Source organism: Sparus aurata, chromosome 14, assembly GCF_900880675.1.
Source record: "Sparus aurata chromosome 14, fSpaAur1.1, whole genome shotgun sequence".
Lineage (NCBI taxonomy): Eukaryota > Metazoa > Chordata > Actinopteri > Spariformes > Sparidae > Sparus > Sparus aurata.
The window spans coordinates 19,174,843-19,193,666 of record NC_044200.1 but is presented as its reverse complement, the minus strand read 5'-3'; the positions used below and the strand labels follow the sequence as shown (position 1 = coordinate 19,193,666).

Genomic DNA, 18,824 nt, shown 5'->3' with positions numbered 1-18,824 from the left:
TTTGATCTTGGCAGAAATATTGCGCAATAATTTCAGGTTCGGGCAAAGCTATGTTTGTGTGTGTGAGCCGGGGGAAACCATTACTGAAATGAAGGAATTTGGCAAACAGACTAATTTTGCTTTGGAGTGGACAAGACAAAAAACGAGTGCTGTTGTTGAAAGAAGCCCTCCTGCGGCCCGAGCAGCTGCCTCTACAACAGCCTGACCCCCCTTCTTTCCCCGGAGACCACCAGGCCCCTGTCAAGCTGTACACACACATAAGAGCACATGCACAATGCATGAAAAGTCTCGCGCATTTAAACTGCGGTAATTACTTACTAAAGCTTGGAAGAGAGCTGGCTTTGTTCCCCTCGGCTCAGGCTGGGGCGGGTGGGGTGAGAGCCAATGAGGGAAGGAAAACATGCAGGACAAGTTTGGGGGGGGGAGAAGTTTTGCCATGTTGTGGCGGGTGTTGTCTCCTCTGACTACAGATATATGCACATGCACTACTACTGCGACGACACTACTTGTACAACTGCTGCAAATGTGTAAACAGAAGGACTAACAGGAGGCAGACAGACGACTGTTGATCGTCTGATTTGGGAACAGCGACAGTGGGAGCAGGGGAAAGGATACTGCTGCTTTTTTGGAGCCACAAAATAGGTAAGAAGCTCAAGCTTTGCAGGGCTGACGTGCAATCTAGATGAAAAGCTTTAAATGAGCAGAGTTAAAGAAACTGTGTGGTCAGTTTAAGGGGGGCCCAGTGGAGTCATCAGACCGCAGAGAAATGGACGGGGCGCAGGTGAAGACAGAGGTGGATGGCAAGAAGGAGACGGCAGGGGGAGAGGTGGTGCATCTCCGGAGAGAGATTGGCCTGCTGCCCGCCGTGTCCTTCATCATCGGCACAGTGGTGGGCAGCGGGATCTTCATCGCGCCCAAGGGAGTCCTGATGAACAGTGGCAGCGTGGGGCTCTCTCTGGTGGTCTGGGGGCTGTGTGGGATCCTCTCTCTGTTTGGTAAGACTGTTTTTTAAGTAGTTATTTACTAGATTACTATATTGGTTTTGAAGAGTGTACGGTAGAGTATGAAGCTTTTTTGATTTGAAGCATTTAGCACATTTTTAAAATGGAAATACATTTTTAGTCCCTATATGCTGCTCACACATTGATGGTATATTTATATAGATGGCTTAAAAATAATATTGAATAAAAGAGAAACAGTGGTAGAATATTTTTATGATCATCGCATTTAGTGATAATTTGTCTTTTAAAATCTATTTCTGGATGGAAGTGCATTTAACAACTCATTTTTTTTTCAGTAAATACATATATTTTTTTAGACTGCAAATTTTTATATTTAATCACCGAAATGTGTATAATTATAAATAATGTGTAAGACCCCATACAAACAAGCCTCATTCAATATTAAACTTGACCCTATCGCTTAAAGTTGCCCACGAGATACACAGCCTGCAGCAAGCGACTCTGTGAGCCTTTAGGTTTGTGCCGAATGCTAACAACGGCATGCTAACATGATGGAAAACAAAAACAGACCAACACATCCGTTGGACCAACGTGTTGAGCTTAAATATCTTTGAACAGGGAAAAGTGAGACAATGCCTCCTAAGTCAGACCTTAAGTGGGATCAATTGAATGAAAGCCTGATGGAATTGAAGAAACAACATCGGATTGTGACCGATGAACTTGGGAAAGATCTGATGGCGGAGTTGAGAGAGATGAAGAAACAGATAGAACCTCTCAACAAGGCAATGGCTGAAATTAAACAACTCCGGCAGGAGAATGAGAAAAAAGACCAGCTGATGGAGGAGCTGGATCAACAGGGAAAGCTCAATGATGTGATTGTGACTGGCCTCATAATCAAGCCTCCAACCTACGCAGCGGCGGTTGCAGCTGGGAATTCAGCCCATGAGCCTGGTGAATCTGAGATTAAATCTGTGGAGAAGCAGGTGTCTGAGTTCCTGAATGGTAAAGGCATCAAGGTGAATTTCGGCAACGTGGAAGTATGTTACCTCTTACCTCGAAGGAAAGAGTCAGCAACTCGAGCTGTCATCCTGAAATTCATCAACAGAAAATACAAGACTGCACTGCTGAAGCAGGGCAAGAAGCTCAAAGGCTCGAATGTCTACATCAATGAGAATCTCACCAGAAAGAATGCAGACATCGCCAGAACAGCTCGCCAACTGAAAAAGGATGGTAAGATACAACACACCTGGACGGCTAACTGCAGAATCTACATCAAAACAAATGGAGCATCAGCTGAAGAAGTCAAAATAATCCAGATCAGGAGCAAGGATGAGTTGGAGAAATACAATAACTAAGGTATGGCTCACGAACACTCCATAACTACAGCACAGCAAAGTTCAACGGTTCTTACACGGACTGAAAGTATGATGGGAATATCTGAAAGGATTGCTGAGCTAGGAAGTGTGGAGTTCATTACAAATCAACATGTGAATCATACCTTATCTGACCCGAACGAAGGAATTGACCCGGATAATCACTTCTGTTTCAACATGACTGGGAATTGCAAGTAATATACTGAAGTTCAATACAGAGACAGCGCTGAGATGGACAGGAAACTGTCTCTAATTCACTTTAACAGCAGGAGTCTATATACCAACTTCGGCCACATCAAGGAACACCTAAATCACTTCAAAACCCCTTTCACCATCATTGCAGTGTCGGAAACATGGATTAATGAAGACAAAGGCACAGATTTTTTCCTGGATGGATATAATCTTGTAAAAAGTATGTACATTCAATCGTTGATCAGTACAGATCAATACAGGAGGGTTGATAAAGGTCAGAGGCACGAATCAACAGACACTGTGCAGACACTGTGTTGAGACGGCATGTGAGCATAACAAATACCATTTGTACCCAAACAATAAGTTGAACCTGAGAAAATTGTATGGTCCAAGGCCAATGCCAGTTGTACATAGCAGGATGTTGTTATAATGTGTATCAATAATAACTTGGGTACGAACACTGTGACACTACTGTGAGTTATCAGAAGTTCTTCTGAGCTGTGAAGAACTCAACTAGCCCTGTAAATCGGCACACAACAGTAGACACACATGTAATCTGTATGTACTGTCTAGAGCTTGAATTCAGCTCTGTATGCTACTGCTGTAATATGTTTTGTCAAAGGTCATAACAAAAGAAGTTGAAAAAAAAAAAAAAAAAAAAAGAGAAAAGAAAATGTAAAATGCAAATGACAAGAAAAGATCAGGATGAAGATTTTATCCTGTGGGTAATGGGGGCGGGACTTGATAAGCTTTGGCTTCTCCCGCTTTTCCCTTTCGGCCATGTGTATTGTATTATTTGAACAATGATGAAATGTGATGTTTATGAATTGACATGCCCGAAATAAACAACATAAATAAATAAATAAATAAACGCTACAGTCACAGCCAAAGTGACAAGTTTGGCAATTTCATACGTGCAGTGCAAATCAACCACGAGTTGTCTACTATGTGACTGTCGTGAGCGTGACGTCGCGGTGATTTGGTCTGTTGGACAAATCAAAACTTTGACCTCATGGCAGTCAACAAAGTTATTAAGATTCCAAATTTCACGACGATCCAGTCTTTCTCAACTTCTGTGGTACCGACCAACCGACAGCCTGACGATACCATCCAAAGAACAACGTAGCCAGCATAATCAAATATGTAATTAGAACAATTATGATTATTTAATGTCACATCTCTTGTTTTTCCCTGGTCTGCTCCCTGTTCCTTAAGGGGCCCTGTGCTATGCTGAACTGGGCACCAGTTTTTCAAAATCAGGGGGCCACTACACTTATCTACTGGAGACACTGGGGCCACTGCCTGCCTTCTTACGCCTCTGGGTTGAATTCTTATTCATCAGGTTTGTCATTTTTTTCATTTTGTCCAGTTTGTCCTGACTTTAACCCAAATCACGCCACATAACAAGCATACTTTCCATTTCCAGGCCATCTGTTGCTTCCTATGTGTCGCTGGCTTTCGGCCGATATGTGGTGGAGTCGTTCTTTGCGCCGTGTGCTGCTCCCACAGTGCTTATCAAACTGGTCAGCATCCTCGGAGTGAGTGAGTGGTTTTATGTCCCCTCGTTCTATCCAATATGACATAATTGTGGCCATTTTCCTCTGACAGCAGGTTTAGGGTGGAGAGCTCAATTGTCCCATGAACTTAGGGAATCTGGCAGATTCTCATCATTACACCACTTCCTGATTAATCACCGACTTAAAAAGCAGTGCTTAATGAAACCTGAAGGGATATCGGGCCATATTTAGGGTAAAACAACTTATTATTATTACCTGTTTGCTTTTGTTGGACAACAGCTAATGTTAGCTTTCAACCACTTCCTAGCTAACATCACCGTTTGATACATGTTTCGAGTTTGGAAAGAGGTAAATAAATTCTAAAATATCAATATGTCCTATTGGATTTGCTTTAAGGTAAAACAACATATTTGATAACCCTTTAGCTCCTATTTAAGGCAGGAACACACCGGCTAATGTTAACACTTCCTAGCTAACATTATAGTTTGATAGTTTTACACGATATGAAAAGAGAGGCGTACATCTTGGACAAGTTTATTTAAACCGAGAAGTGAAACACAGTGGATGTAATCAAATGGTAATGTTAGCTAGGAAGTGGTTGAATGCTTACGCTTGCACTCAGGTCACTTCTGTTTTTGCACTATCTGGTCAATTTCCTTAACACCCATATTTATTCCATATTTATTATCTGTATTTAAAATCTTGGTATAAAAAACAACAACAAAACAAAACAAAAAACTGCTGTTAATTTTGCACTATATCATGTAAATATGTATATATGTCTATTCTATTTCTTCCCTTTTTAATTGTATTGCTTATTTTTGCTATTGTTTCTGTTCTTGTAATATTCTGTCGCTGCTGTGACAAACAAATTTCCCCGTCTGCGGGACATTAAGGGATTTCTGATTCTGATTCTGATTCTGATTTATGTGACTTGAAACCTGGAACAATCAAATAACATTATCCCATCATTTGAGGTTCCCGCCTTGAGTGTGATGGCACTTTATGCGTCCATGTAGTGCGAGACAATGATTTCTAAACTTTTCTTTTCTGTGTAGCGTTCGTCGTGGCGATCAACTGCTGGAGTGTGAGCACGGCCTCTCGCACTCAGGTCACCCTCACCTTCATTAAGATGTTCGCTCTGGTCCTCATCATCATCCCCGGTGTCATCGCCCTGGCTCAAGGTGGGAGGGTGTGAGTGTTACCCCCTGAAGACAAATTCCAGCTGTTCTTTGCCTTCATTGATAACGCTCAGCGACTCCCTCTGTCTCTCTGCACTTTTCTTCATTCCAGGAAAAACAGAGAATTTCCAGAATGGATTTGAGGTCGCCTCATTAACATTGGATAGGTTGCCGCTGGCCTTCTACAACGGCCTGTATGCCTACGGCGGATGGTAAGCAAGCATTTATTGCAGTATGAACACTGGCTTAGAAGCTCCCCTCCGGCATTCCCCGAACGTAACACCGGATAAAGTCGGTCGCCTATGCAGATTGCTGCTGCAGTCAAGTTAATCCCAAGAGTTACTAAATAATCCCTGAGCTCAAGTCTTTAACATTTCTGGACAAGAGCAGAATCTGATGATACTTCAGGTGTTTATTCCTCCAGGAGTTCTGGCTCTGCACCCAGCCCTGTCCCCTGTAGCTAACTCAAAACTCCTGATTGTCTTTTCATGTTTTCTTTAGGTTTTATCTGAACTTTGTCACAGAAGAGGTCATAAACCCAAACAGGTATTTTACATTTGACATCTGCTCTGCAGTCAAGCCACGTTGCTTTGAAAACACTTTCCTCCCTCACTGTGTGCATCCTGTCTTGTCAGAACCATCCCTCTGGCAATAATCTGCTCCATGGTGACAGTGACAATCTTTTATGTGCTTGTGAATGTGGCCTATTACACCATGATGACCCCCGCTGAGCTGCTGAGGTCTGAGGCCGTGGCTGTGGTCAGTCTTCCCTGCATTTTAGACACTTTTTGCAAATAGATTGTATGACGGTATGTCTAAATGTTGCTGTAATCCTGCGTCTCCGCAGACGTTTGCAAATCGTGCTCTCCAGGGAGTGGCGTCTTTGATTCCGATTCTTGTGGCTCTATCCTGCCTCGGTGCGCTGAATGGTGGCTTCTTTGCTGTACCCAGGTAATCTGGGCACTGATATATTATACCTGTCACTCATGTTTGTGCTTTAGAAAGAGAATGTGCAGGAATTTTTTGATAAAAATGAATAAAAACAACTATTTCTTTGCTGTATATTTTGTTGGGTTCTACAACCCAGAGAAAACTACAAGTTTAATCAAGGTTATTTTGTTTAGTCGCCTTTTGCAAGGAGAGAGTCAAAGATTGTGGAGATCAGGGCAGAATCTGATGTTACTCTGGGTGTTTATTCCTCCAGAAGGTCGGGCTCTCTACTTTGCAAATGTCACTCGAGAGCTCTGTAACGGCAGCAAATCGTACATTTAAATCAGCCAAGAATGACGACTAGCGCCCTGACTGATTGTATGTCTTACTGATTGTGTTGCAGGATGCTGTTCGTGGGAGCCAGGGAGGGTCACTGGCCTCCCATCTTTTCCATGATTCACGTCCGCAGACAAACACCTCTGCCTGCTGTGCTGTTACTGGTAAAGTACTTTCTGATATGGGGTGGGACATCTGGCTGGAAAATATTATCACAATCTAATTAATTTCAATCACAATCCAACATCTAAATTGCAAATTTTTCTTCCTCAGTTTTGAAATGGCTCTGTTTTTTTTCAACAAGCTCCTCATCCACCATGTCCCACCAATCAGCAAAGCCATCTAGTTGGGCTCATGTTGGCAAGAAAAACAATGAATGATGGAAAATGATGAACTGTACATGTAAAGGGTGCTTTACTCGTCACTACATCACCGCATGAATATGTCATCATAGCTGTATTGTCTGTCTCCAGTACCCCTTGGTGGTGGTGATGATACTCACCGGAGAGATCTACCAGCTCATCAACTTTGCCTCCTTCGCTCGATGGTTCTTCATCGCCTTGGCAACCTTGGGGATGCTCATCCACCGATATCGCTTCCCCCTCCACCCGAGGCCTTTCAAGGTTAGCACGTCCTTGCCATTTAAATTTTTTCACTGTGCACTAAAACTGACCAAGATTTTATCTGACTTTGCTCTTTTCTTTCTGACAACCCGAAGGTGCCCGTGGTCATCGCCGTCACTTTCACGGTGGTTTGCTTCTTCATCGTGGGCCTGTCTCTGTACTCGGACCCCTGGAACACAGGGAGGAGCTTTATTCTCACACTGACCGGGGTTCCTGTTTACTATCTGACCGTCTACCGCTACCGCTTGCCCCATAAATGGAGGGAAATCTTCAGTAAGTTGCACCAAAACAGCTCATAATTGAGTATATCCATTTTGGTTGGGAACAGATATTGTTCCATTTCCAATATACAACACGTTAAAACAGATATTGTTCCATTTCCAATATAAAAATAGAACAAATCTAATCCGTGAAATAGAGAAATGAGTGGCTTGGACAATGTTGGTTGTAACACAGAGAAGGAAATAGACACAGTAGACCATATCCAATCCAAGACAGAGACTCTGCTGGTCCAGAGCTTACAATTGTTTTCAACTTTGAATTGGCTCAGTCAGCCGGTGGCTTGCTAAACCTCACTCTGGATTTTTAATTGCAACTTTGTCAGGAATGAAAAGCCTTCTCAACTTTCATAACTCTGACTCTCTTCCATATCCCCAGACTACATCAGCACGCAGCTGCAGATCCTCTTAGAAGTGGCTCAACAGGAAGTCCAGACATACTGAGGACCCCAAAGACTGCTTTCTACTGACGGACCTCCTGGATACCAAACTTAACAAGTCCTAGAGCCTTATTTCATTAGGGATTAAAGGAGCAGTTTGTAGAATATGGCCAGAGTTTTAGTTTAACAGAATGTGAAGGGACAGTGGTGTTGCCAATATGTCAGAGACGAACATGCACTGTTTTTCTGAAGTTATCAGTCGCCTCTAGCGTTCCTGAAGTCATAGTCCTGGTCAGAACTGCTGTAAATCACATCCGTACTGTATCCCCTGTCGTCAAACTGTCCTCAGTCTGTCTCTCAGGCTGTGTTCAGTCCCAGTTTGGCGTCCAGCAGTGCTCCGTCTCAGGCTGCCAAATCCAGTCGAGCTGAGCCCGGTTGCCCTTGGCGACTTCCCCCCCTGTGAGACACAGTTTAGAACCACTGGCTCCACAGCTAACCGAGCCATGAGCTAATTAACTAACAGTAGCTAGTGAGAGCCGAGGAAAGCTAGCAAAGGGCAGCAGTCGTCGTCGACATTGGAGATATACTGTCCCTGGTGTTGTGGTGAACTCCATTCAAATTCTGGCCGTATTCTACACGACACCTTCACTCCTTTGTGTTCCAAGTTTCCATTCTGATACTAAGATGCTACGCTGAGAAACAATTTGGGTATTAACATGTGACTTCTGTTGTAGATTTCTACTTGAAAACTTTTAAAGAGAGTAGGGTTAGTTGCTTATGTTGCACCAGTGTCAGTTTTTAACCACTGTGGCCACTGGAGGAAGAGGCACCGCTCTCTGTTGCAGTGATTTGTATTCACATCAGAAGTTCTCTTGTTTTTTTTGTTTTTTTTTACTGAGTTCTGTAAGAGCCAATAAACACATTTCTGAGTCAGACAATCAATAAAATGTTTCCACTTTTATTCAAATATAAATAAAGGCAACAGGGTTTCAACACTCAAGCACTGAAGCTGGTGTTGTACAAACTGTCTCCACTGATTAAAGGGTAGCTCCACCTATTCACATATAACAGTGTGTTTACTAGTGCGTATATGAAAAAAATGAACATAAAGCCTTTTCTAGCACCTGAGGAGGATGCATGTAATCTGATAAATTGCCCTCAAGGCGACTACGTTGCATTGTGGGTAATGTATGCACCAAGTTTTGGGGAAAAAACAGCCCACTGGTCGAGGACAGCACGCCCATGACTTATTATGGACAGTTAAAAACGAGTGATCAGAATCCAAAGCGAGAGATACCACACATTTTTCTTCCTTTACAAAACCTGGCGCCTACATTACCCACAATGCAACTTGGCCACTCAGTGACATCACTGGAGGCAATTTATCAGATTACATGCAGCTTCCTCTGGAGCCACAAAAGGCTTTAGACCACTTTTTTCACATCCCCAAGACCCTTAAGCACACTTAAAAGTGTAAAATTGGCAGAGATTCCCTTTAAATGTGAACTACAGGGCAAATCAAAACGTATTTACAGTCAACTACACCACTAAATAAAAAGCCCCTCCTGTTGCATGAGGCACCAACACCAACAGATTTATTGTACAGTCGTAGAAAATACACCAACTTTAGAAAACATTTCACGCCTGCACGTCACTCAGCTGTGCACAGATCAACTCGCACAGAAAACACCCATGCTCACAGACCTGAAGGAATTTTTAAAGCCGTACATTATTGTGGCATTTTCAACACAGAAACAGGCACACGTCCCATTCTATCCTCTAAAGATGGCGCTGGAAAAAAACTGCTCTGCTTGGAACTAAACACTATTCCCTCTATGTTCTATTCGTGCTGAACAGAAAAATACAAAGGTAATCTGCATCTTTATTGAAAACTAACACAACTTGTTCTAGTCTGACACAAAACATGACATTTTGTTCCCAAAGATATGGTGTTGACATGAGGCGTCACTGCATGCAGAATGTCCCTCTATGCAGGTACAAAGTGCTGATACTGGCATACGGAAGAACAATTACGAAACGACAGAAGGTGAAGACAATTCTACGATTAATCTACGGAGACAATCTTACCGCTGTTAGTGCTATTTGTATTACTTTGCCATTGTTTATTGCTAAATATCCTGCATCACAATCTAAACGAGTACTAGACAACTCCAGGAGGCACAGAAGCGTCTCACTGGCTCATCAGGCAATATACGGTCTTTCCAAGTTCACATGTAAAAGCTAAATTATATATTAATATGTGCAAATCAACTTACATATACACTTAGACACATTTCACTTCTCTAGCAATTCCTTCGAGAGTACAGACGGATATGAGAGGAAGGATAAATGTTGAAATAAAACAGGATCGCGTGTAAAGTTTCCACATGGATAGAAAGAAAAAAGATAAAAGAGGCAGTTGGCCCTCATGAAAAAGTAAGCCAGAGGTGGCAAGAAAAAAAAAAAAAGTGAGCAGCCTGCGAGTTTGACATGGTAACGAAAATTAAAGTGTCCCCGTCTCATTACATTTTTTCTCTCTTCAATTTCAATCCCCGAGGTGGCCAGAAACATCCAGAGGAGAGCAAAGCAGACGCAAAAGAAAGCCAATGAGCTTCAAATAAAACATTCTGGCACTTACTCGATCATTAAAGCTATAAAAAGGGTTCAGATGAATGACCACAGCAGCTGGTGGGAAAGCTGAAACTCATTAATTCAATCACATTAAAAGCACCGCTTTACTTTGGTATAGAAATCTATAAAACTTTATGGATTCTACCTTTAATCCATAAACGAAACAGTTGTGGGTTTGATTTCTGATTGGCAAAACCAAATTATATCCAGTGTTAATGATATTCATTATATATCATATATATTATATTGAGTATGCTTTATATTCTCTGTGAAACATTGTCTGTACCTCCTTTTGGCTACAGGGTAACTGCTAATTGTAACTGCCATTAGATAGTTAGCTCCATTAGCTGTGCAGCTAGCTGGATCTGGACTGGGAGTATTATTGTTTACACTGCGAGTACGGGAGTTTGGGACCAGGACATTTCGGGGCTGGCTGTATAGAATGCTAATTTGTCTAACACAATACGTAGACCTAATAATGTCAAAACTGCTATTTATTTGCATTCTGTTGATTATTTCAGTTGAACCTTTTAACGTTTTCAACGAGATATTCTTGCATATTACCCCTTTAAAGTTTTGCTAACTTTTCCTACATTTGCATCTGCTTTGCTGTTTCTGCCTGGGGTTTCCCAACTATAGTGTTAATGAAACCAGGTGACAAGTCCATGTGAAAAAAAACAACAACTTTTGGCCATCAGGCTACTTAAACTGAGGGATGAACTCAGACCAGCTAATGTTAGCTGTGCCCAAGTCCTCGTCATCCAGACCAGAGAAGCTAATGTCCACCAGTATCTTGCTCAGGCTGTCATTCATCGTGTCTAGCACCAGGCCCTCTGTGATCGAGCGGTTAGCCGGCGTGGCGCCTCCCGCCTGAAGCAGCTCTCTGGAGCAGCTGCTCCTGAAGTTATCCATGGGAGAGTCTGATGGTCCGACCGCCCTGGAGGGGGCGGAAGTGAGCAGCTCCCTGGGGGAGCTGAACAGAGGCCAGTCTTTAAAGGGAGTGCTGTTGAAGCTGAAGGTGGTGTAGTCGTGCCGAGGTGTGACGGCAGGACCACCTGGTGTGCGAATGGGGCTGAAGTCCAGAGGGTCGTGGCTCCCTTTGCCCACAGGCGTCACTTTCCACAGCTCGGGAAAGACATTGGTTGGGGGCTTGCTGGGCGTGGAGGAGGTGAGGTGGCTGCTGCCTTTTATGGGAGTCTTGAAGGAGAACTCCCGGTCGGGGCTGTGTTGCTCCTGCTTATGGTCGTCCAGCTCCGTGTCTCGCATGTCCTGGAAAGTTGACACATCGGAGGCGACGCCAGAGTCAAAGAAAGTGTTATCAGGGCAGAGGAGCACGGGCTCCTCGTGCGTGGAGTGAACCAGGCGCTGTTTACGTCGAGAGCTGCTGGCTTGTCTCTGCGGAAGGGATTTAGGAGTTGGGCATTTAATTGGAACACGAGCCGGCTCCTCCTTCATCTCCGTCTTGACGTTTGGACTCTTCTGAGGATACATCACCACTGTTGGGACGTCACTCTGGGTCACCTGTGAGACATACAACCACGTGCTTTAAAAACCCACCAGTAACTGCAGGGTTTGAACAGCTTAAAAGTAGGATTCAAGCACTTTTCAAGCAGTTTGAAGGTTTCCAAACCAAAAACTTCCAGACTCTCACACCCTTTATCATCATTAAATGCAAGTGTGAAAGATACATTTCACAGAATCCCTTTATACCTGCAGCAATCAATGTAGGTTATCTTGTCACTTGGTTTATTTTGTCAGCTCAATCTCTGTTATATAATATTGGCAAGGCAAAATCTAGCCAATCCTGAGCAATATTTCTCGCCGAACCTCATCCCACGTGCCTTGATGGTAAAAAATGTAATATGTCAAATCTCGAGGAACAAATTCAACTGTGTTTGATGGTTCGAGTCCCAGCTCGGGGCCCTTTGCTGCGCGTCACTCCCAATCTTTCATCCTGTTTCCTGTCACCTCTGAAGCTGTCCTGTCAATAAAGCCGTACAAGGCAAAATAAATAAATAATTTGGCACGACAATGTCTTTACCTTAGGAGCTATTCGCACTCTCTTGGCCCCCCGCGACGTGTTCGGTTTCTGTGGAGCGCAGGAGGTAAACTGGGCCGACGAGGACGGCAGGTAGACGGAGGAGGCGACGGGGAGCTGGATCGGAACCAAGTACGACTCTGTTCGTGGGAGGAGAGGTTTCATCCTTCTCTCTGAGCGAAGAGAAGACAACAACAACTCAGAGCGGAGCATCTTAATGAGTCATTTTCAGACCAGAAACAATCAAAGATTGAACTCTTTCAAAAACCTTCTGCTCGTGTTAACTCACCGGAGCCGGTTGGTGTCTTTCTTGGATCAGGATGCACCCTCTTTTGTTGCTGTGGAAAATAAACAATTATTTAATTAACATTTACTTTCCTCTCTTATTCCTGACTACACTTTAGTAACAACTGTGTTCTCTCCAAGCTAGAAGTCAGAGTGAGACCTCTTCTAACACATTATGCAGGAGGGAATGTGTTTTACATTCATTGCAGAACAAAGCAAGTGGTATCAAAGAAGACTAGTCCTTGAGTGTGACTGCAGTCTCCCTGCAGCTCATATCATCGCCTCCTGCAACAAAGAAAAGCTTTCCCTAGACTTTAGTCCTCCAGCAGCAGCTGCACTCGCTGGATAAAAGGGTCTGGTGATAAAAAAGGGGGCCTGTGAAAGCGATGATTTTCTGACTTTCTGTCCCTTTTCCGTTCTGAAGAGTGTCCCTAGACAAATGAGAAGAGGAAGGGCAAATCCATCTTACTTGGTTGGAATGTAAAAGCATTGGCACCAGAACAGGAGCAGTCATTGGGTCACAACCAGGCTGTAGAGAAAGACGTGGAATGAAAGGGAAGAAATGAAGATTGGAAAACAAAACTCCATACATACATACATACATACATACGAGGAACATGGTTACTTCAGAAAAGATAACAGCATTAGGGTTTTCCCCTCAAATATTTGTCTTGTACATCCCACAAATCAGCACTCATCATGTGACAACACCATGATTTAGAGTAATGTAATACAACAAATCTATTCAATTTTATGGCCTTTCTGCATTATAAAGTTGGTAGATTGCGAAAAGGGTGTTGGCAATAAGAAGTCAGTGAGCTCACCTTGTACACCTGATCAAGAGTGAGGCACCGGTTGGCCTCAGGCCGGATCGTCCAGAAAGAAACTTTACCATCTGGCGACGCCTCACGAAGGAACATGTCGTGCAAAGAGAGGTTATGGCGGATGGAATTCTGCAATGAGAAATGAGAACAAAATATCTTGAATGTATGTCTCAGTATTGATATATGAATGCTTTAATTTGTTACGTGTCATTTTTATCAATTTATGTATTCTACAGTACCTTCCATCCTGGTTTTGCCACCTCTCTAAAGTAAGGGAAGTGGTCCTCGATCCACGTGTAAATCTCTTTCAGCGTCATCCTCCTGTTCTTCCTGCTGTTGATGGCAAACTGGATCATGGCCATGTAGGAGTACGGTGGTCTCTCTGACTGGGGCTGCTGAACAGCTTCTGCATCCATTTGTGGATTCTGTGCCTGTGCAAGAAAAGGTGGAAAAAGAAATGAGAGGCTTGAATGGATGTATTAAACAGGATTATTTTTAGATTAACCCGATCAGTTTAAACATGCCGTGGTCAATACAGAGATTTCTACAAAATCTTAATGGACACTTTAAAATATAACTTCCACTTTGCAGTATGATAATGTTAGCTTTCTTACATGAGTGGGTAGAAATACTTTTTCTCTGTTAGGGAACGTGTGGAGTATCATCTAATCATTACAAATCTAGCAGCACAACAGTTTTCTGCAATCCCAGTGGCGATCATCAGCAGTTAAGGCAGAGCAGTTAAGGGATTTTGTTTTGGGTACATGCCTGATATCACTGTTTTCCTTCACATGTGCATATGTGTTTACATCATCATACTGAGGTCACAGGAAAGAGCAGCTGACCTGAAAAGTCTGTGATTCTTGGTTCTCTTTTTCGGTCGTCTGCTTGGCAGGATCTGATTCCAAGGCACATGTGCTCATTTTGCCCAGCCACTGGATGTTGGTGAGGCTGTCATCTAAAGGGCCACAATCTAGATCCTTATTTACTGATAAACAGAAGCAAAAAACATTATTGCTTAGACAAAGGAAGAATTAGATATAGGTAACTGAATCAGTGCTCTTGAGGAGCTTAGACTTAACACTGTTAAACTTGAAATCACATCTTATTGAAAAAAAAAAAGAAAGAAAAAAACTATTTCCATACATGTTTTAATCCCCGTGAGAGCTTTAGCATCCGGAGAGTGCATAGTTTCTGCTTTTACTGGCTGACCAGCTGTAGAGATGTCATCCCCTGCAGCAGCAGGCTGACAAAAAGATCCACCATCAGTGCCTCCACTCCCGCTGAGAAGGATGAACTTGTTTGGTCCCTGGACCCCACTCTCTTTGCCTTTGGCGGTGAGGGCCCCAATAACACTTTGAAGGTCCGCTGTTTTGGGAATGACGACCACCTGTGTGTCAGACATGGAAGGGTGATCCAGAATGTGGATCCCATTGAGAAATGACTGACTGGCAGCTGGCTTTGGAGGTTCTTTGCAGCCTGGTGTAACAGGCTGGCTCTTCGATCCAGCTGCTGGCGGATCATTTTGCTGAAAAGGCAGCTTCCTTCTGAGGATCAGGGGTCTCCTTGGGCTCCGTCTCATGGTCTTCAAATCATTGAAAATACACCTTGGTGTTCACTGGTATTCTGTAGAAAAACAACACAAATATATAGTTTTAAAGGCTGCCAAACAATAGAAGAAATATCAAGCTTTCATCACTTTCTTCTGTCCAACTATATCATTAACAAAACACTATGATCAACCATAATTACTGGTAGATTAACGTTTTCCTGATGCAATGCAAAAGTTACTACCTAGCAACAGTTAGCTTAGGCTGGATTCAAACCGTTTCTCCGTAAACTGATCGGTTGAATTTGACAGGAAGGAATCAGTTCATGTCAAATACCAGTCAGAATAAACTCAACACTGGTAGAAAAGGCTGTTGGACTCCAAGATGCAGTTTAGCTTCTCGATGTCCGTGTGTTCGTTTTGCTTTTTTACCCGTATTTAGCCTATTTCCCGATATCAGTTGTCAGTTGTTCCCTCGCGACTCCTGCCCTCTGGAACAACAGTCGTTGTCTACAGTTGACGACGCATTTTTTGTAACGTTTACCGCTGGTTCTCTGGCAAACCTCCAAAGTTCACATGCATTCACATCCGACTCACTTGAATAAAATGCAAACAACTAGCCTGTGCTCTCACAAAAATTCGGCTGGAAGACAAATAACTAAAAAGCTCTCCATCTCAAAAGAAGTCCAGATTTTACAGTCAATTCGCACGTTTATCACCTACTGGTTAGCTAGCTAATAGCTAATGCTAAATGTGGCAACAAGAGGTGGTGCAACTACGTAAAGCAGTTTAAATTGTATTAAAACAAGCGCTTCAGTGTTTTAAGGTATGCCGAATTAAAGACTTATATGTAAATATTTATAAAACATTTGAAATGATTTCTTTACCGAGATATATTTGAAGAAAAATCACGAAACCCTCACAATGCCATATTTTTCAAATACAGTTCAGTGTTCGAGCCGTTTGACACACACAAAGAAATGCATTCGGATAACAGTTATTTGGAGGAAATGTCTGAGGAAATACAGATTAACCATTGCACAAGCCACAACTTACTCTCAACTAACGTCAGTGTCAGCCCTCTGTGTTTGGAAGCTAAACTCAGTTAGCTAGGTGGCTAATAGTAACGAAACAGCTAACGTTAGCTAGCTCACTAACTACCGTATTGCAACGGATAAAGCCGGATAAAGCCTAACCTTCATATTACTGCCACGTTTCAGGCGATTCCGCTTGTCTTGGCTCCTGCTAATAGCTGAAAGACTCTGTTCATATTGTTAAACCAACTGATCCAGGATGTCTTTGATAGTCTTCTATTTACATGCCGTCAGGTTGATTCCAGAAACGTTTTTGAATTTTGGCGCTGTGGGTGCTGCCTCTGTCACTTTGATCACGTGGTATAAAGGTACGCCAATAGGAACGCGATAAAAGATCACGTTGTCCAATCAGAGACGACGGCCGACGAAACCGGTAATAAGAAGACGGAAAAACAACAAAAGTTTATTTAGCACCGACGGACAGCGGAATAATTAACTTTTTATACATGTATGAATCGTTTATAAACGTGGCTATGACTTGTCGAAGTACCACTAAGGTATGTATAATATCTGGCGGGTAAATACGAATGGAAATGTTCAAATATAAACAGTTGCGAAAGGGAGTGTGAACCCCAAACGAGCTCAGTCAAGGAACAGTAAAACTCCAATTAAAACACATTTATATCGATTTTGTGATGTTTTCTTTCCACCAGGTCTTCAGGAATGATTCATATTAAATGCCCCGTAAAGCTACGAAGACAGACAAGCCTCCCCTGCTGTTCCTGGAGCGGTCTTTGTGTGGAGCCAGACTCCAAAATGTGCCTGAAGTCCGAGCAGCACTCAACCCAAGAGATTTCTTCACAGAGACAGCAGAGCACAACAGCTCAGCTCTTAACTCTTGGGTAAGCTGTTCATTCATTCCGAACGCTGTAAACATTGCCATTCAAGAACAGATCCCACTCTTAAGGTCAAGACTGTGTCACTGAATATGTTGAATAAATCCGACCTTGTGCAGCTAACAGCCTTGTACAGTCCTAGTACTTGTTATATGTGACTCCAGATTTATCCAGCTGTTTGACTTCTCTGCTTTATTTTTTTTTTCAGGTGAGCCCACAGTTTGACAGTTCAGTTCCCATACCTCCAGTGAGGCGAGGGAGGAGAAAATGCCAGTCTGCCACAAGCATCCTCGACAGTGTCAGCCAGCTGTCCAGGAAAGGCAGTGTGTGCAGATTCCCCTCATTAACGTTTCAGACGAGGTCAAGAGGCCAGTCTCAGAAACCAAAGAGTACACACGCAAAGAAAGCCACCGAGTGTGCTGTTGCGTCTGACGCAGGAAACCAAACAAGGGGATCGCGCCAAAATATAAGGACAGTGTCGAGTGTGACCCCAAAGAGACAGACAGCCTCAATCAGAAAAAGAAATGTGGAGAGGTTTTCTGATGGCGCTGCATCCTCAAGCAGATGTTTGGACCGCCCTGAAACTCCATCTGCTCAAGTGACGGAGAGCTGCGCAGTCCCAGCAGTAGATGGTGCTTCAACACCTGCCTCCAATGAGTTCAGCAGTGTTCCTCCACCACCTGATGTGGACACTCCAAAAGTAATACAAGAAGGGAGAAGTGGTCCCCCCTCTGCCGCCCTACACTTGCTGCTGCCTCAGTCATGCACACCCCCATGCAATCAGCCGCCTGACATTTTGGTGGCCGACACACCAGAGAGGGATTATGGGCTGAAGGTGACATGGAGGAGGAGGAGGGGTTTGATGTTGTTGTACAAAGAGAGGGGCCACCTCTCTGATTCAGATGTGTTAACTCGCAGCTGATGTAGACAGCTGGTGAAGATTAGACTTGACGTTATCAGAGACGAGGTGGATGGATTATTCACTGGAACCCCTTTCTGTGACCAAAATTCAATCCATGGACTATTTTTATGCACAGAGCTGCAAAATTGTTAAGTGCTTATGAAATCTCACTTCGCAGACTGCTTTTTTAACATTTTTTTTTTTTTTTTACTTTGATTGAACCTCATAATGATAAGAACAACCACATTATGAAATAACGCTGCCACCCATTCCCTCTGCACAGCCCAGGTAGTTATTATGGTAAATCAAATCAAATGACGAAAAAATCTAATTTGCAATAATTACTGCAATATCCAAGGTGCAAGCTTTTTCCAGGAGGGAGGATATTGTTTAGACAGATCCCAGTTATACTGTGCTGTTACAGATTATGTTGCAAATCAGAATCAGTCCTTATACTCGTGCATCACACCTGTTGTGTCTGCTTGTGCTTCAGCATTGTTAATGGAAGACTGATGAACAAAGATTGTGGCCCTTTAGACTGTAGTTGATATCACATGCCCCAATTTAGAGTTAACGCAATATGATTTTGTCAGTGATGTGTAATCTTGAGGTTTGCTGCTGCTGGTGATTGTGAGCAATGCTGTATATGTTTTTGTCTTTCAAATGTGTTATATAAAATATATGGAATCGGTGTCCAACTAAATGCATATACTTTACTGTTTATCATGACTTCTCTCAGCCCTAGAATTAGTGATGAGATAGCAGGAATATAAAATAAGATAATCCTTTATTTAGTCAGTCTGCATCATCACAGCAACAAAGAGGATAACAAAAAGAAAGAGCATCGATTAAAACAGCAGTAATGGATAAGGAATAAATGAGGAATAGTAAAAC

General features: G+C 43.0%; 3 protein-coding genes across 7 annotated transcripts; 2 read left to right on the top strand and 1 right to left on the bottom strand.

Annotated features, from left to right (window-relative positions):
• The first annotated feature begins 263 nt into the window (after positions 1-263).
• LOC115595574 (cystine/glutamate transporter) lies at positions 264-8,714 on the top strand. The gene is made up of 13 exons (XM_030440221.1): positions 264-642; positions 728-995; positions 3,743-3,869; positions 3,954-4,069; positions 5,103-5,228; positions 5,338-5,437; positions 5,727-5,771; positions 5,861-5,984; positions 6,073-6,176; positions 6,559-6,655; positions 6,965-7,114; positions 7,210-7,387; positions 7,772-8,714. The coding sequence occupies exons 2-13, from the start codon at positions 767-769 to the stop codon at positions 7,834-7,836; spliced, it is 1,461 nt and encodes a 486-aa protein (XP_030296081.1). The 5' UTR covers positions 264-642; positions 728-766; the 3' UTR covers positions 7,837-8,714.
• foxm1 (forkhead box M1) lies at positions 8,715-16,483 on the bottom strand. 5 transcript variants are annotated; one of them, XM_030440215.1, is made up of 9 exons: positions 16,296-16,483; positions 14,697-15,176; positions 14,396-14,538; positions 13,790-13,981; positions 13,551-13,679; positions 13,196-13,255; positions 12,731-12,779; positions 12,445-12,614; positions 8,715-11,924 (listed from the first exon to the last, which is right to left on the bottom strand). In XM_030440215.1, the coding sequence occupies exons 2-9, from the start codon at positions 15,130-15,132 to the stop codon at positions 11,103-11,105; spliced, it is 2,001 nt and encodes a 666-aa protein (XP_030296075.1). In that variant the 5' UTR covers positions 15,133-15,176; positions 16,296-16,483; the 3' UTR covers positions 8,715-11,102. The 5 variants fall into 5 exon arrangements, with proteins under 5 accessions (XP_030296075.1, XP_030296077.1, XP_030296076.1 ...); XM_030440217.1 differs by lacking the exon at positions 16,296-16,483 and adding an exon at positions 16,156-16,295; XM_030440216.1 differs by lacking the exon at positions 16,296-16,483 and adding an exon at positions 15,532-15,674.
• A 46-nt stretch (positions 16,484-16,529) lies between these two features.
• Positions 16,530-18,633, top strand: rhno1 (RAD9-HUS1-RAD1 interacting nuclear orphan 1). The gene is made up of 3 exons (XM_030440222.1): positions 16,530-16,690; positions 16,847-17,035; positions 17,238-18,633. Exons 2-3 carry the CDS (start codon positions 16,871-16,873, stop codon positions 17,949-17,951), a joined length of 879 nt encoding a protein of 292 aa, XP_030296082.1. The 5' UTR covers positions 16,530-16,690; positions 16,847-16,870; the 3' UTR covers positions 17,952-18,633.
• The last annotated feature ends 191 nt before the right edge of the window (positions 18,634-18,824 follow it).

What these genes read in the sequence shown, in the direction of transcription:
- LOC115595574 (XM_030440221.1), top strand. Translation starts at nt 767, where the DNA reads ATGGACGGGGCGCAGGTGAAGACAGAGGTGGATGGCAAGAAGGAGACG. An exon ending in GGCTTCTTTGCTGTACCCAG is followed by an intron (nt 6,177 to 6,558) that starts GTAATCTGGGCA and finishes ATTGTGTTGCAG; the next exon opens with GATGCTGTTCGTGGGAGCCA. An exon ending in TAAATGGAGGGAAATCTTCA is followed by an intron (nt 7,388 to 7,771) that starts GTAAGTTGCACC and finishes CCATATCCCCAG; the next exon opens with ACTACATCAGCACGCAGCTG.
- foxm1 (XM_030440215.1), bottom strand. Translation starts at nt 15,132, where the DNA reads ATGAGACGGAGCCCAAGGAGACCCCTGATCCTCAGAAGGAAGCTGCCT. An exon ending in AAGAATCACAGACTTTTCAG is followed by an intron (nt 13,982 to 14,395) that starts GTCAGCTGCTCT and finishes TTTCTTGCACAG; the next exon opens with GCACAGAATCCACAAATGGA. An exon ending in TGGCAAAACCAGGATGGAAG is followed by an intron (nt 13,680 to 13,789) that starts GTACTGTAGAAT and finishes TTCTCATTGCAG; the next exon opens with AATTCCATCCGCCATAACCT.
- rhno1 (XM_030440222.1), top strand. Translation starts at nt 16,871, where the DNA reads ATGCCCCGTAAAGCTACGAAGACAGACAAGCCTCCCCTGCTGTTCCTG. An exon ending in GCTCAGCTCTTAACTCTTGG is followed by an intron (nt 17,036 to 17,237) that starts GTAAGCTGTTCA and finishes TTTTTTTTTCAG; the next exon opens with GTGAGCCCACAGTTTGACAG.